The sequence below is a fragment of the Macrobrachium rosenbergii genome, chromosome 58 (assembly GCF_040412425.1).
Source record: "Macrobrachium rosenbergii isolate ZJJX-2024 chromosome 58, ASM4041242v1, whole genome shotgun sequence".
Classification (NCBI taxonomy): domain Eukaryota; kingdom Metazoa; phylum Arthropoda; class Malacostraca; order Decapoda; family Palaemonidae; genus Macrobrachium; species Macrobrachium rosenbergii.
The window spans coordinates 21,317,746-21,335,023 of NC_089798.1; the positions used below are offsets into that span (position 1 = coordinate 21,317,746).

Consider the following 17,278-nt stretch of genomic DNA (forward strand, 5'->3'; position numbering starts at 1 on the left):
TAAGATAGAAATAATCAACACACAATCACGTAATTGTGGTTCTGGCAATGATATAGGATAGGCCACAACTGGCCCATAGTTAAAGTTTCATGGGCCATGGCTCATACAGCATTATACCAAGACCACCGAAAGATAGATCCATTTTTGGTGGCCTTAATTATAGCAAAATCCATGGCCCTTTGCAGCTAAACCCCGCCCACTGCACGCCAGTGATTGGTTAGCTCGCGAAAGGGGAATGACGTCACACTAGTTAACAATCCAAATGATTGCCAGTACGGATTTGACTCCATTTGGTTATGATGAGGTGCGTGCATGAACGATGACACCACAGATCTGAGTTCCCAGAATTGTGGAGTATGCAAATGATACCTCCGATAAAAGATATATTAAGTTATATAAAATCATTACAAGGGTCCCAAATTGGATTTTTTTTTTTTTTTTTTTTTTTTTTTTTTTTTTTTTTTTTTGTAATTGGTATTGGCCTACATAAGCGATTCCACATTAACTGAAATGAAGCATAGACTTAAGCAGCCAGTTCCAATATTAGGGTATAATTCACCATAATCCTGCATGTTAAATGTTAATATCTTTGTGAGATTAGGCCTACATATAAAATTCTTATATTTTGAGACAATGCAGGGTACAGGCCTATACGTCAATTTCTTATATTGTGAGACAATGCCAGGTCAGAGGCCTACACATAAAATTCTTATATTTTGAGGCAATGACAGAGCATGGGCCAACCTGTCAATTTCTTATTGCAAATAGTTTTCCACATGTATCTGTTGGAAATACTGTAGCTCTTAATTAATACAGTAGCTCCGACCCTACAATATAAAATGTATATGCATACGGTGAAATGTACATGTATAAGCATGTGCATATACACCTGTACTGGCATCGATGGCCATAGTAAATGTTAAGCCACTTTACCACAGAGAATAAAAGTAAAATTTGTGAGCATGTAGCCGATGGCACACACAGACCAATCACAGGGCTGTCTCAGCCTTACACACAACTATCGGAATGCTTGCATTGAGTTAAACTAAAAATATATTTACTCATCACAGTAATATAATTTGTTATATTATTGTGATGAGTAAATATAAGGCTGCTGTTGCATTTCTTTGAAAATGAAGGCTATGGTAGGAAGATATCATAAGATACTTAATGAAATAAGAAAAAAATAAATGACAGCTGAAAAAGTTATGTATGACATGATCCAAATCAGTCTGCGAGTAGCCCATGATTCATTTGCTTTTGAGGGCATTCTTGTAGATTACCCTGTTGGACAAAAGGATACATAATAGTCAGTAAATTTTCTCTCTCTCTTTCTCTCTGTTGTTAGGAGAATATTCTAGTGTAGACTACATTCATAAAGTTCTCAATTACTTTTAATTAAACAAATTACTAACTTCAATTAACAATAGTAAGCAGATAATTCTTTACACTAGTGTTTTATGAATAGGTCTATGTTTATTCTGCAATGTTAGGTTACCATATGATAAATTTTCGAAGACACTACAAGCGCCAGAACAGCTGCAACAAAAATAAGAATAACACAACAAGAACCACAATAAAATGGCTGAATGTAAGATAGGCCCATAATTCAAATGTCATAAGCTGCATAAACTGACAAAAAAGACATAGGACATTATAGGTCTACGTCATTTTTTATGATCCTGTTATTTTCAAAGGATATAATGTCCTAAGAAAATTCTCAGCAAATTATATCCAATATGACTTGTATAGCCTGTCATACTGTAACTTGAAGTTAAACTTGGGCATATTCTTGTTTAGCATCCCACCAAATGTGTAAACAATTGCAATGAAATCGATTTTATGACTATTAAAAATTTAGTAAAATTTCCTAAAATCAAGATGAAATACCAATCTGCATAGCTCTGAGGTCTTTGTGTTTAAGTTTTGAATGGTGAACACGCTTGACAATATCAGACGATACATATATTATATATATGTATATGTATAATGTCTATATATACATACATACATACATATATACATATACAGTATATATAATTATGGTTTATGACAATTTTCCAATTTGTATTTTTTTTCACATGGAATCTTTAGTTTACCCTAAAATACACTGTAACTTTTATACTGTACAATCTGGCTATAGAAGCAGGCATGACAATGAAGGGGCAATTGTATTCAATCTTTTGTCCATCTTTTATCCCTTATTATCCCCATTTTTAATATACACTATAACTTTTACCAATTTTAATATAGACTACCATTTTTACCACCTGTTTATGTAGAGGTCCTTTTACATCAAATTTATGGGGTGGAGAAGGTGAGCTCACAAAGCCTTAAGCCACTATCTGGTCCTAAGTCCAGGCCTTGCCCTTTTCTCACGTGAGTGTCAAATGCATCGTTTTTTATAAATGGCTTCACTTTACATTGCTCCATTCTTCACCTACTTAACATTATTTATGTTTCCAGCTTGACGTTATTAATCTTCACATTATAAAAAATTTACTGTTCATAAAGTCTCTCTCTTTTATATCTATCTATCTATCTATATATATATATATATATATATATATATATATATATATGACTTAAAAATTTTGTTAAAACATAATTCCATCTAATAAAAGGAGCCCATAGAAATGCCAAAATGTAGAAAGTTAATGGTATATTCCAGAGAACAACTGCAATATATCGATTAAGAAGATTAAGGAGAAATTTTCAACTGGAGCGACGTAATGGCTGACCTCTGGATCTCTTGGTATAAATACTGCTTTTCTGTAACTCTTGTCTCATTCATTACCTGCCTGAAAAGGGAGACAGTTGTTCTCTGAAATATGGCATTAGCTTTCTACATTTTAGCATTTTTATGGGTTCCATTTATATATATATATATATATATATATATATATATATATATATATATATATATATATATATATATATATATATATATATATAAAACACATTACCACAGGTGAAAAATAAGAAATGGGGTGTAGGTCCTGACCGGTTTCGACTTTATTTCCAAGCCATTGACGAAGGACTGATACAGAGTATGAGAAGTCACAAATATATATACTACATGAACAGTACTGACGAACATACACAACCGTTAGAGACTACATATCCCTACTCAGGCCGGTGTCGAGGTAGGAGTGGCCTTTAAAACTCATTTGGCTAAAAATCACAATATACTCTCAGGGGACATTACTGATAAACAAACCATACGCCACCTCAGATCCACACCTGACAGGTGTCACGGAGGCGGAGTTTGGAAACTCATTAACATTACAATACCATCCCTTGACTGATATTCATATTATGGTTGTAACTTTCTTTTAAAGCTACTAGTGCATTATTAGAATATAGAATCCCTTTTGCCCCTTCCCAGTTGATAGCATGATTGTTCTCACTAGCATGTACAAATTACTGTGTTTACAAATATGATAATCCTATTTTCATACATCTCTACTGCCTACCTTAAAGTTTAAACAATTTACAAATTTCTTTTGATATTAAAGGATCAAGTTTATACATCCCTTGACTGATATTCATATTATGGTTGTAACTTTCTTTTATAAAGCTAGATTCAATAATGTTCCTTTCCAGTGCATTATTAGAATATACAATCCTTTTTGCCCCTTCCCAGTTGATAGCATGATTGTTCTCACTAGCATGTACAAATATACCACTGTTCCCTTGTGCATATCTCACACATTTCTTATGCTGTTCAATTCTTTTTCCAGTGCTTTCCCACTGGTTTGGCCAATATAAAAGTTGTCACAAGACTTACACGGAATTTTATATACACACCCTTTAGTATTGTCAGGGGAGTTCTTGATAAGTACATTTTTCATTGTTGTATTGTTCTTAAATACGACATTAACACCAAAATTCTTAAGAAGATGAGGGATATTCACTTCAAAACTTGAACAAATTTTTTCATTTTGTGAGTTTTTTATTATAAGGCAAAACAAGCACCTTTTTTAACAGGGTATATATTCACTTTTATTTAAAATTACAAGAGCACGCCTGATTTATCTGCTTTTGTCATGTGTATATTTTTATCTTTTTTCAGTTCATTGATAGCAACCATTAAATAAAAGTGAATATATAGAAAAAATGCAAAATCTTTTAGGTGATGATAGCACATATAAAGAATTAAATAAGAACCCGATAGACAATGTGAATAGTGGTTTCAATAAGAAAGTGAAAACCTGTTAAAAGGTAACGAAAGCCTTATAAAGAAGTTGTGTGTGACCTTCTCCATCGCTACCATACATGTATGGTACAATAAAAACTCACAAAACAAACTTTCCTGCCAGGCCAATTATCAGTTCATTTGGTTCCACATCATACAAGCTAGCGAAGTACTTAGTAGATATTCTCAACCCATTAGTAGGTACCATCTCAAATGCAAATATCACGAATAATGTGGACCTGATAAATAAACTAAATAGTGTAGAGATTAATAGTGAATCCAGGCTTGTAAGTTTTGATGTAGTATCACTATTCACAAAGGTGCCAATAAATGATCTGATGGCATTTTTATCTGAATTGTGAGAGAACAAACAGCTGGATATCCCATTTTCTAAAAGTACTTTAATTGAACTGATTAAATTATGTGTAAAAGATTGTAAATTTGAATTTAATGGTAAATTTTACTCACAAAATTTTGGTATGGCAATGGGAAACCCTCTATCCCCAGTGTTAAGTAACTTATATATGGAATTTTTTGAAAAGAAGATATTAAACAACATAATCCCACGTAATGTAACATGGTTTAGGTATGTTGACAACATAATTTGTGTATGGCCAGGAACCAAGATGTAAATAACTTTTTGCCAAGTTAAATCAATTAGTACCATCAATTAAATTCACGATGGAAATGGAAAATGGTGGGTGCTTACTGTTTTTGGATGTCCTCATACGAAGAAATAGTAGTGGGTTTAAATATAGTGTGTATAGAAAACCCACTAATATTTCTTCCTATGTGCATTTCTATTCTGGACAAAGCAATAAGGTTAAAAGTCAGTGTTTTCATCTATTTTTTAAGAGCATTACAGGTATGTAGCCCTGAATACATTGATGATGAAATAGATAAGATTAGGAATGCAGGCAAGAAATTGAAATATCCTGATAGTGTATTAAACAGTGCATTTGAAGCGCAAAAAAGACTATGTATCAAAACCAGAAAGAACCTTACAACACAAAAAATTTGCTTGTTTTGCCTTATAATAATAATAATAATATGAAAGATACCCTCATCTTCTTAAGAATTTTGGTGTTAATGTCGATTTAAGAACAATACAACAATGAAAAATGTACTTATCAAGAACTCCCTGACAATACTAAAGGGTGTGTATATAAAATTCGTGTAAGTCTTGTGACAACTTTTATATTGGCCAAACTGGGAAAGCACTGGAAAAAGAATTGAACAGCATAAGAAATGTGTGAGATATGCACAAGGAAACAGTGGTATATTTGTACATGTTAGTGAGAACAATCACGCTATCAACTGGGAAGGGGCAAAAAGGATTGTATATATTCTAATAATGCACTAGAAAGGAACATCATTGAATCTAGCTTTATAAAAGAAAGTTACAACCATAATATGAACATCAGTCAAGGGATGTATAAACTTGATCCTTTAATATCAAAAGAAATTTGTAAATTGTTTAAACTTTAAGGTAGGCAGTAGAGATGTATGAAAATAGGATTATCATATTTGTAAACACAGTACGAGGGTAGTAATGTTAATGAGTTTCCAAACTCCGCCTCCGTGACACCTGTCAGGTGTGGATCTGAGGTGGCGTATGGTTTGTTTATCAGTAATGTCCCCTGAGAGTATATTGTAATTTTTAGCCAAATGAGTTTTAAAGGCCACTCCTACCTCGACACCGGCCTGAGTAGGGATATGTAGTCTCTAACGGTTGTGTATGTTCGTCAGTACTGTTCATGTAGTATATTTGTGACTTCTCACACTCTGTATCAGTCCTTCGTCAATGGCTTGGAAATAAAGTCAAAACCGGTCAGGACCTACACCCCATTTCTTATTTTTCACCTATGGTAATGTGTGATAAATGAATCATGTAAAAATAATAATAATAATATATATATATATATATATATATATATATATATATATATATATATATATATATATATATATATATATATATATATATATATACATATATATATATATATATACATATATATATATATATATATATATATATATATATATATATATATATATATATACACACATGCATACACACACACACACACACACACACACATACATATATATATATATATATATATATATATATATATATACACACACACACACACACATATATATATATATATATATATATATATATATATATATATATATATATATATATATATATATATATATATATATATATATAATGCATACATACATACATACATATACATATAGACATGTTCAGTAGCACCTCAACTTAACAGACTTTGGGGTCTGGCCTTTCTGAAAAGTTTAGGTAACAAAGTCTTTGAGTAACAAAGACCCTATGTTATGGTCTTTACTTGAATATCTTGAATGTTTTGTATGTATCTTCAACTAACAGTAATTCCAGAGTTCCTAACCTAAACTAACCTGTATTTTACACATAACATTGAACTTAAATATCAAAAAACTTATCACATCTAAAACAGCAGCATCAGGAAAAATAATCTCAACTGGTAGCTGATAAGTATAGAAATCCACTGAGGTGAGGTGGTACTGTGTGTATGCATGTAAATGTGCATGTATGTGTGTATGTATTTATGTATGTATGAGTGTATATATAATATATAAATATATATATGTGTGTGTGTACAGAGTATATAGACATAAATTTAGATAATGAAATGATAGTTGATGGGGAAGCATGATAATACCAACTAGTCTTGGTTTTCATAAAGTATCAAAACATTGCCCATTTTGCAACAAGTATTTAAAATGAAAGACTTAAAGCAAATACTCCCACACAAATTCTTGGGAGTGTCCTTTGCCAAACTAAAAATACCACAACACTATCACCATAGAAACTTGTCCATTTAACATGCCCTTGTCTATTACAGTACTTACACTTTTCAAAATAACATGAATTGACCACTAAAACACATAATTAGAAAACATTTACCTATTAACAAACAAAAATTAGCTTTAATAAACAAATAAAACCCACAAGACTGCATGTACCTCCAACTGGGAACAAAAAAACAAAGGCCAACAAAGACATGACTATGCTAGAGGTTGGAGATGGCGAAGTTAATGCCACAGAATGGTGCCAAAGTTCCCGGCCAATAATCCCAACAGGCAAGTCTGAAAATGTTCAAAACAAAATTCATGCAATGATTTTCTGAGAGTAAAAGGCAAAAAAGGAAACAGGATAAAAATGGAAGCCAAAAAATTAATGTGAAAAACATACCAGTGATCACAACTCATAAAGTGTTACTTATTAATGAAGGAGGGTGACATTCAAAATAAGTATTGATGAAAATAAACATAAAAGTCAATTTATTAAAATAATTTACAGTTTCGCTACTATCTGCTTTTGTTAACATGGCAAAAAATGTGTTACCTATACATAACAAACACAACATTAACAACATTGAACTATTATTAATTCAGTCAGTCATTAAGTCAATAAGGATAAGCAGTTTTTAATTTTAAATTGCATTACAGTATAGAATAAAGTAGTGGAAATGCAAGTAATAAGATAACTAATGTAATCAAGTAAATTAAAAACATTAACATAGGTATTTAAGTAATAAAAACATACAAGCCATTAAAAATGCACCAGGACCTGAACTTTGTACCATGTAGAAGTTTAAAATGAATTTTTACTGTGCACACAACCACCACTAGTACATACAGTAAGCCCCTGTATTTGCGGGGGATGCGTACCACATCCCCCAATAAATAGCTAAAATCAGCAAATACTTAGAACCCTTCTAAAAATACTTAGAACTGCCCATTTTGATATTTCAAACACAAACAAAACAAACTAAAAATGCTTGTACAGGTATTATCCTACTTATGATGGGTTTGTTGGAAAAGACGTAAATACCAAAACGTATCTCGAACATAGCCTAGCCTAACTAGGGTATTCAGTACCATGTATACATACATATATGGTAGCCTAGCCTACACTATAAAATGTACTCTTTACATACACAGTATAGTAATTATTAATATCAGCTAATTCTGGAGGTTCATGCAAAGTGACTTATGATAACTCAATACAAAGAGACATTGAATAACAAACAAGAATTAGCTTAGCCTACACTATGGTATATTGTATACATATACGGTAGCGTAGCCTACATTATACTCTACTCTATATTCACGTATCGTATTATACAAATGTCAACATAACGAATATACATCTTTTCCATGGATCTTTTAAAATGTTATGCCTTAATTCACTGTATCCAATAATATTGTATATATATTCTTATACTGCTTTTGTATTATAAATTGCAATCATAGCAATCAACGTTTTGGTTCCGAAATGTTTACGTGGCGTTTATTTCACCATGTTTAATTCAGTTCTGAGCGCTTTTCTTGCTTCTAGTTAGCATAAATGTATCTCTAGATACTTTATTTATATGGGGCAAGGTTATTTTTCATTATACGAAGTGTTTTTAAATCGAAATATAACTAAAATACGTCTTGTTGTGAAATTAATTTATCTATTATTTTCGTTAGCAGATGACGATGGCTGTTTGGGGGAGTTTGTTTTGCATAAAAAAATTCAAGATTCTGTTCGCTATTTTCACTTGCTTTCATCACAATACAAGCTTTACGTATTTATTGTTTATTGGCGTAAAAATAACAGTGATGTGTTCTTTCATACCCAGTAGTTTTGATTAAAATACTTTCTCTCCAATTTTAATTATGATCGAGTTTCATCCATGTTGCCAATGCATGATAATTTACAGTATAGTCATTAGTAGCTTGAACATTGTTTTCTCAGCTTCAGCTATAACTTGCAGCTTAAATTTAGCAGTATATTTCCTTGACGATATTTTATCCATATCGAGTAAGGGTATAATGTAAAAATATATCAGTCCTATTCTTGTGCCATAATGTACGGTAATTGTTTATTACCGTACGATGGTTGAAATACCAAGTAAACAGATGTTGTTATCCGGTTTGGTAATAAGCAAAAAACAGTTTACAGTTTCCTGGTTGGTTGTTTATGGCTGTACGCATTTACACAAGACTAAAACGTTACTACCAATACTTTTATCATTCTCTTTTACTTTTTTAACTAGAAGATGGGGTAAAGAGATGGAGGAAAAGTTGTCTATTGTAATTTGGTCTCTCTCACTGCCTGATTACGCGAAATTTAAAAATATTTTATAAATAATATTGTCGTATCGGTATTAATTGCTTACCCCATTGTAAAATCAAATTATCATAAAGTGAATTATCGTAACTCGAGCATTACCCGAGTATTTTAATAGTTTTATCACAAAAAGTGCATTTAGTTATGAAAATGAGATGAAAATACAGTATTTAGTGAATATTTCTCAGTGAAAAATACCGCGAATGGGTGAATTTTCCGAAAATAATGGGTATATACGTTCCAAAGAGAAATTCATGAATATGTGAGTTCGCGAATCATGAGAACGCGAATACTGGGGGTTTACTGTACACCATATGCAGCTTGGAAGTTTTTGATATAAATTATAAAAAGTACAAAGGTTAACAAAGCGTAAAAGTCAATGAAGGACTTTATTACACACACATAAATATACAGACAGTCCCCTGTTATCGGCGATCCGGTTTTTCAGCGTTTGTCTAGTGACGAAAATCAGCGATTTTCGGCACCGATTTCCGCCTATTGGTGCAATAATTGCATATTGATGCCGATACATCCCTAAGAGATGCTTATCATCATGCTGTTGGAACGGAACCCTCACCGATAAGCGAGGACTGCCTGTACACACACATACATATATTAGACCAGCAGTCCCCGCTTAACGGTAGCACCACTGAACGGCGCTTGGCTAATGACGTTAACAGGATTTTTGGCGCCATTAAGCGATTTTTGGTGACGGTAAGAGGGTTATCAGTGACAGTAAGCAGTTTATCGGGGCTGATAACCACTTAACGGCGTTGTTAAGTGGTTTATTGGCACTATTATAGGTGATTTTTGGTTATCACCGCTCGGCTGGGAACGGAACCAACGCCATTAAGCAGGGACTGCCTTTATGAATGTATGTATATTATATATATATATACGAGGGTAAGTCAAAAGTTCCAGGAAAAATTCAATATACTCTTCATTTAAGGAAATTCAAACATCATTTTTTCTACATATCTACCATCTAACTCTATACACTTTTCAAGGCGCTGTTTCCACCTCTGCAACCCTTCTTTTGTAGAAATTTGGGGCCTTTCTATTAAACCATGTTGAAACTGCATGTTTAGCAGCATCCAAAGATTCAAACCGATGTGTTCCTTGAGTTTTGGGAACAGGAAAATCTGAAGGAGCAAGATCAGGACTATAAGGAGGATGTGAAGGAGTTTCCCACCTAAATTTCCTGTAGGACTTCTCTTGCAACCCTTGATGAATGTGCTGGAGTGTTATCATGATGGAACAAAATTCTGCGGTGCAACTTTCCTCGACGTTTTTTAGCCAATGCAGTCTTCAGTTTTTGCAAAACACCTTTGTAGTAGTTCCCGGTGATTGTTTTTTGTCCTTCAAGGAAATCAATCAAAATCACTCCTTTGGAGTCCCAAAACACTGTTGCCATAACCTTCTGGGCAGATCTCGCCACTTTGAACTTCACTGGTGCAGCTGAACCTCTTGGTAACCATTGCTTTGATTGGATTTTACTTTCTGGGTCATATTGATGGATCCAAGTTTCATCTCCAGTAACAATCCGGTCAAAAACTCTGATTCATTTGATTCAATCTTTCGTTAAAACTGCAAGAGAAAGTTCAGCTTTTGATGCAGTTGGTCTTGTGGACCCAACGTGCTGAAAGTTTACTCAAACCAAGATTTTCATTTAAAATTGAAAATGCGGAACCATGGGAGATCCCAGTTTCATTAGCTATCATATCGATAGTAATCCGACGATCTTCATCCACTAGATTCTGCACCAAAGCCACAATTCTTTCATTTTTTGCAGTCGATGGTCTTCCCTCTCTTGGGTTGTCTTTGAGGTCCTTATCCTTAAATCGCTTTATCCAATCATAAACAACTGATTTAGATGAGAAGAATCTTTGTTGCAAAGCTTCAATAATTTTTCCTGGTTTCCAATCAAGCTTGGTCAGGAACTTGATGTTAGCTCTCATCTCAAAATTTTTATTTTCCATGGGTTCAAGAAGTTACTTTTCTGAAGCAGATGTTAACACCACGGTAGCAAGAGGATGACTGAGGTAACAAGTCTATATGATCACTACATCACAGATAATTGTTTACTGTATTTATGAATACATCATTCAACAATTTTCCTGGAACTTTTTGACTTACCCTAGATATATATATATATATATATATATATATATATATATATATATATATATATATATATATATATATATATATATATATATATATATATATATATATATATATATATATATATATATATATATATATATATATATATATATATATATATATATATATATATATATATATATATATATATATATATATATATATATATATATATATATATATATATATATATATATATATATATATATATATATATATATATATATATATATATATATATATATATATATATATATATATATATATATATATATATATATATATACTATATATATATATCTATATATATATATTATATATATATATATATATATATATATATATATATATATATATATATATTATATATATATATATATATATATAATATATATATATATATCTATATATATTATATATATATATATATATATCTATATATATATATATATATATATATATATATATATATATATATATATATATATATATATATATATATATATATATATATATATATATATATATATATATATATATATATATATATATATATATATATATATATATATATATATATATATATATATATATATATATATATATATATATATATATATACAGGCAGCCCAGGGTTATCGGGCGGGGGTTCTGTACTGGGGTGTGATGATAATCGAAAATCGCCACTAACCAAAAACTGGCGATTTCTGGCGCTTTTTCGGAAATTTTCGGGCTTATTGGCGCCGAAAAGTGCCGATATTTGGTTATCGGCGCCTCTGTTAGGTATGTATTGGCGCCAATACCCAATTATCGGTGCTGATAAGCGGAAATCGGCGATTTTCGTCGCTAGACAAGCGCCATAAAACCAGATCGTCATTAACCGAGCCCGCCATTAACCAGGGACTGCCTATATATATATATATATATATATATATATATATATATATATATATATATATATATATATATATATATATATATATATATATATATATATATATATATATATATATATATATATATATATATATATATATATATATATATATATATATATATATATATATATATATATATATATATATATATATATATATATATATATATATATATATATATATATATATATATATATATATATATATATATATATATATATATATATATATATATATATATATATATATATATATATATATATATATATATATATATATATATATATATATATATATATATATATATATATATATATGCATATATATATGCAGTAAACCCTGTATTTATGGGGATGTACTCCCACCCCATGAATAGCTAAAATCCGCGAATACTTATCTCTTCTAAAAACACTTAGAAATGCCTATTTTGATAGTTCATACACACACAAACTCTAAAAACGCTTATACAGATACTATCCTACTTATGATGGGGTTAAGTTCCAAATAACCCATCGTTTGTTAGAAAAAATGTATTTCGGATATAGCCTAGGCTACACTATAGTATTCAGTACCATGTATACATATATGGTGGTGCAGCCTATAATATAAAGTATAATCTATATGTAGACGTTATAGTAACTATTAATATCAGCTAATTCTGGAGGTTCATACAGTGACTTATGATAATTCAATACAAAGAGAAATTGAATAACAAGACTTAGCTCAGCCTACACTATGGTATATCGTATACACATACGGTAGCCTAGCTTACACTGTACGTTACTCTATATTCACATATACTATCATATTATACAAACATCAACGTAACAAATAAGCATCTTTTAAAATGTTATGCTTTACTTCACTGATCCAATAATATTGTATATATTCTTATATTGCTTTTGTATTATAAACTGTGATCATAGTGATCAATGTTTTGGTTTGGAAATCGATTACGTGGTACGTTTATTTCACCGTAGGCTATTTAACTCAGTTCAGAGCACTTTTCTTGTTTCTAGTTAGCGTAAATGAATCTCTAGATACTTTATTTATATAGGACAAGGTTATTTTTCGTTATATGAAGTGTTTTCAAGTCGAAATACAACTTAAATATTTAAGTCTCGTTGTGAAATTAATTTAGCTATTTTTTTCCTTAACCCTTAAACGCCAATTGGACGTATCATACGTTGACTAAAATTGTCTGTTGGGTGTCAAGTGGACGTACCGTACGTCGACTACAAAAAATTTCAACCTTCGGTCAACTTTGACTCGACCGAAATGGTAGAAAAACGCAATTGTAAGCTAAAACTCTTACATTCTAGTAATATTCAATCATGTACCTTCATTTTGCAACAAATTGGAAGTCTCTGGCACAATATTTCGATTTATGGTGAATTTTTGAAAAAAACTTTTCTTACGCATGGGCGGTAACTCAGCCAAAAATGTCATAAATTCTTTCGTCATTTTGTCGTAATTTTTGCACTGTTCTATATTAGCCGTTACATAGAGTTTTATATATGAAAATGTGCTCAATTTCATGTACAATACAGCAAAATACAACCCCATGGTTGTAGCTTTTATCAGTTTGGAAATATTTTCATATAAACCACAATAACTGCCAAAATTTCAACCTTCCGTCAACTTTGACTCGACTGAAATGGTAAAAAAGGCAATTTTAAGCTAAAACTCTTACGATCTAGTAATATTCAATCATTTACCTTCATTTTGCAACAAATTGGAAGTCTCTAGCACAATATTTCGATTTATGGTGAATTTTTAAAAAACTTTTTCCTTTGCGCCCACGCCAGAAATTCTTTAAATCACGTTGTCGTAATGTTTGCACTGTTTTATATTAGTCATTACATAAAGTTTTATATATGGAAATGTGCGCAATTTCATGTAGAATACAACAGAAAATAACTCATGGTTGTAGCTTTTATCAGTTTTGAAATATTTCATATAAATCACGATAACTGCCAAAATTTCAACCTTCGGTCAACTTTAACTCGACCGAAATGGTCAAAATACGCAATTATAAGCTAAAACTCTTACATTCTAGTAATATTCAATCATGTACCTTCATTTTGCAACAAACTGGAACTCTCGAGCACAATACTTCGATTTATGGTGAATTTCTGAAAAAAAAATTTTTTTCCTTGCATCTGCTCATGTAACTCGGGCGAACATCTCAGAAATTCTTTTCGTCATGTTGTCGTAATGTTTGCATCGTTTACATTAGTCGTTACATAAACTTTTATATATGAAAATGTGTGCAATTTCATGTAGAATACAACAGAAAATAGCTCATGGTTGTAGCTTTTATCAGTTTTGAAATATTTTCACATAAATCACGATAACTGCCAAAATTTCAACCTTCGGTCAACTTTAACTCGACTGAAATGGTCAAAAACGCAATTGTAAGCTAAAACTCTTACATTCTACTAATATTCAATCGTTTACCTTCATTTTGCAATAAACTGGAAGTCTCTAGCACAATATTTCAATTTATGGTGAATTTTTGAAAAACATTTTCCTTACGCTCTGCGCGGTAACTTGGCCAAACATCTCAGAAATTCTTTCGCCTCGTTGTCGTAATATTTGCACCGCTTTATATTAGTCGTTACATAAAGTTTTATATATGAAAATGTGCACAATTTCATGTACAATACAACAGAATAATTCACGGTTGTAGCTTTTATCAGTTTTGAAATATTTCCATATAAATCACGATAAATAGAAAAAATTCGACTTTCGGTCAACTTTAACTCGAATTTAAATGGTCGAAAACTGCAATTGTAAGCTAAAACACTTACAGTCTAGTAATATTAAATCAATTAGCTTCATTTTTCAACAAACGGAAGTCTCTAGCACAATATTTCGATTTATGGTGAATTTTTGAAAAAACATTTTTTATGTCCGCTCGTTACTTAATTCATGCATCATTTTGTGATAATATTTTCTGTGTTGCTTTGATCGTTTTAAAATTTGTTATATACCAAAATCATCGCAATTTAGTGTACAATACAACTAAAAAAAATTAACTCATTAGCTTTAACCGTTTTGCTTACAGCGCGATTTGTATACAATTATATATGAGTTTTTTTTTTTGCTGTCATATATTCCAATATTTATATATGATAATGATATTTTTTTCATTTCTGATGGTTGCATACTAAACTTCAGGCAATAAAAAAAATGAGCCAAAAATGAACTCTTAATCTTAAAAATTAAGCGTGCTGTGATTTTTTGAAAACAATTTTTTTTCCGCTTCGACGCTAACTCACCGAACGCCGCTGGCATACGGGAGACGTTTTTGTAAATAGGGCTTCGGCGTTAAAGGGTTAACAGATGACATCGGCCGTTTGGGGGCATGTTCGCTCTGTATAAAAAAAATCAAGATTCCGTTTGCTATTTACACTTGATTTTTCATCATAACACTATTTTTACTTATTTATCGTTTATCGGCATCAAAACAGCAGTATGTGTTCTTTCATGCCCAGTAGTTTTGACTAACCCTTTAACGCCCGACTGGACGTATTTTACGTTGACAAAAGTTGTCTGTCGGGTGCCAAGTGGACGTAAAATATGTCGACTACAAAAAGTTTTTTTAAATATTCACAGAAAACTACTTATAGGCCTCGTTTGTGAAAAATTTTAAATCGCGCGCCCTGAGGGATGCTGGGAGTTCACGGATCACGCTGTTGTTTTGTTTACAAGCGTCACCCAGCTGCGCATGCACGAATTTCTTTCTCAAAAGAAAGCATCAGCTAACTCTGCTGAAAATCTCAGAAATTCTTTAGTCACTTTGTCGTAATTTTTGCACCATTTTCTATTAGCCGTTACATAAAGTTTTATGCATGAAAATGTGTGCAATTTCATGTAGAATACAACAAAAAATAACTCATGGTTGTAGCTTTTATCATTTTGACATATTTTCATATAAATCACGATAAGTGCCAAAATTTCAACCTTCGGTTAACTTTGACTCCACTGAAATGGTCGAAAAATGCAACTGTAAGCTAAAACTCTTACATTCTAGTAATATCCATTCATTTACCTTCATTTTGCAACAAATTGGAAGTCTCTAGCACAATATTTCGATTTATGGTGAATTTTTGAAAAAAACTTTTTCCTTACCTCCGCATGCTAACTCTGCTGAAAATCTCAGAAATTCTTTAGCCACTTTGTCGTCATTTTTGCACTGTTTTCTATTAGCCGTTACATAAAGTTTTATATATGAAAATGTGTGCAATTTCATGTAGAATACAACAAAAATTAACCCATGGTTGTAACTTTTATCAATTTTGACATATTTTCATATAAATCACGTTAAGTGCCAAATTTCAACCTTTGGTCAACTTTGACTCCACTGAAATGGTCGAAAAATGCAATTTTAAGCTAAAACTCTTACATTCTAGTAATATTCAATCATTTACCTTCATTTTGCAACAAACGAGAAGTCTCTAGCACAATATTTCAATTTATGGTGAATTTTTGAAAAAACTTTTTCCTTATCTCCGCGCACGCTAACTCTGCTGAAAATCTCAGAATTTTTTGAGTCACTTTGTCGTAATTTTTGCACCATTTTCTATTAGCCATTACATAAAGTTTTATATATGAAAATGTGTGCAATTTCATGTAGAATACAACAAAAAATAACACATGTTTGTAGCTTTTATTACTTTTGAAATATTTTCATATAAATCATGATAAATAGAAAAAATTCAACCCTCGGTCAACTTTAATTCGACTGAAATGGTCGAAAACTGCAATTGTAAGCAA

At 31.1% G+C, this 17,278-nt stretch overlaps 1 protein-coding gene across 5 annotated transcripts in view; it reads right to left on the reverse strand.

The window, feature by feature from the left end:
- The window catches only part of LOC136837308 (signal-induced proliferation-associated 1-like protein 1), a 338,251-nt gene that overhangs the window by 166,028 nt on the left and 154,945 nt on the right, over positions 1-17,278 (reverse strand). For 3 of the 5 annotated variants that reach the window (XM_067102051.1, XM_067102053.1, XM_067102050.1), the window contains exon 10: positions 7,238-7,360. The exons of the other annotated variants lie outside the window; for them this stretch is intronic. In XM_067102051.1, coding sequence (XP_066958152.1) covers positions 7,238-7,360 — 123 coding nt within the window. The remainder of the gene's footprint in view (positions 1-7,237; positions 7,361-17,278) is intronic. 5 annotated transcript variants of the gene reach the window in all.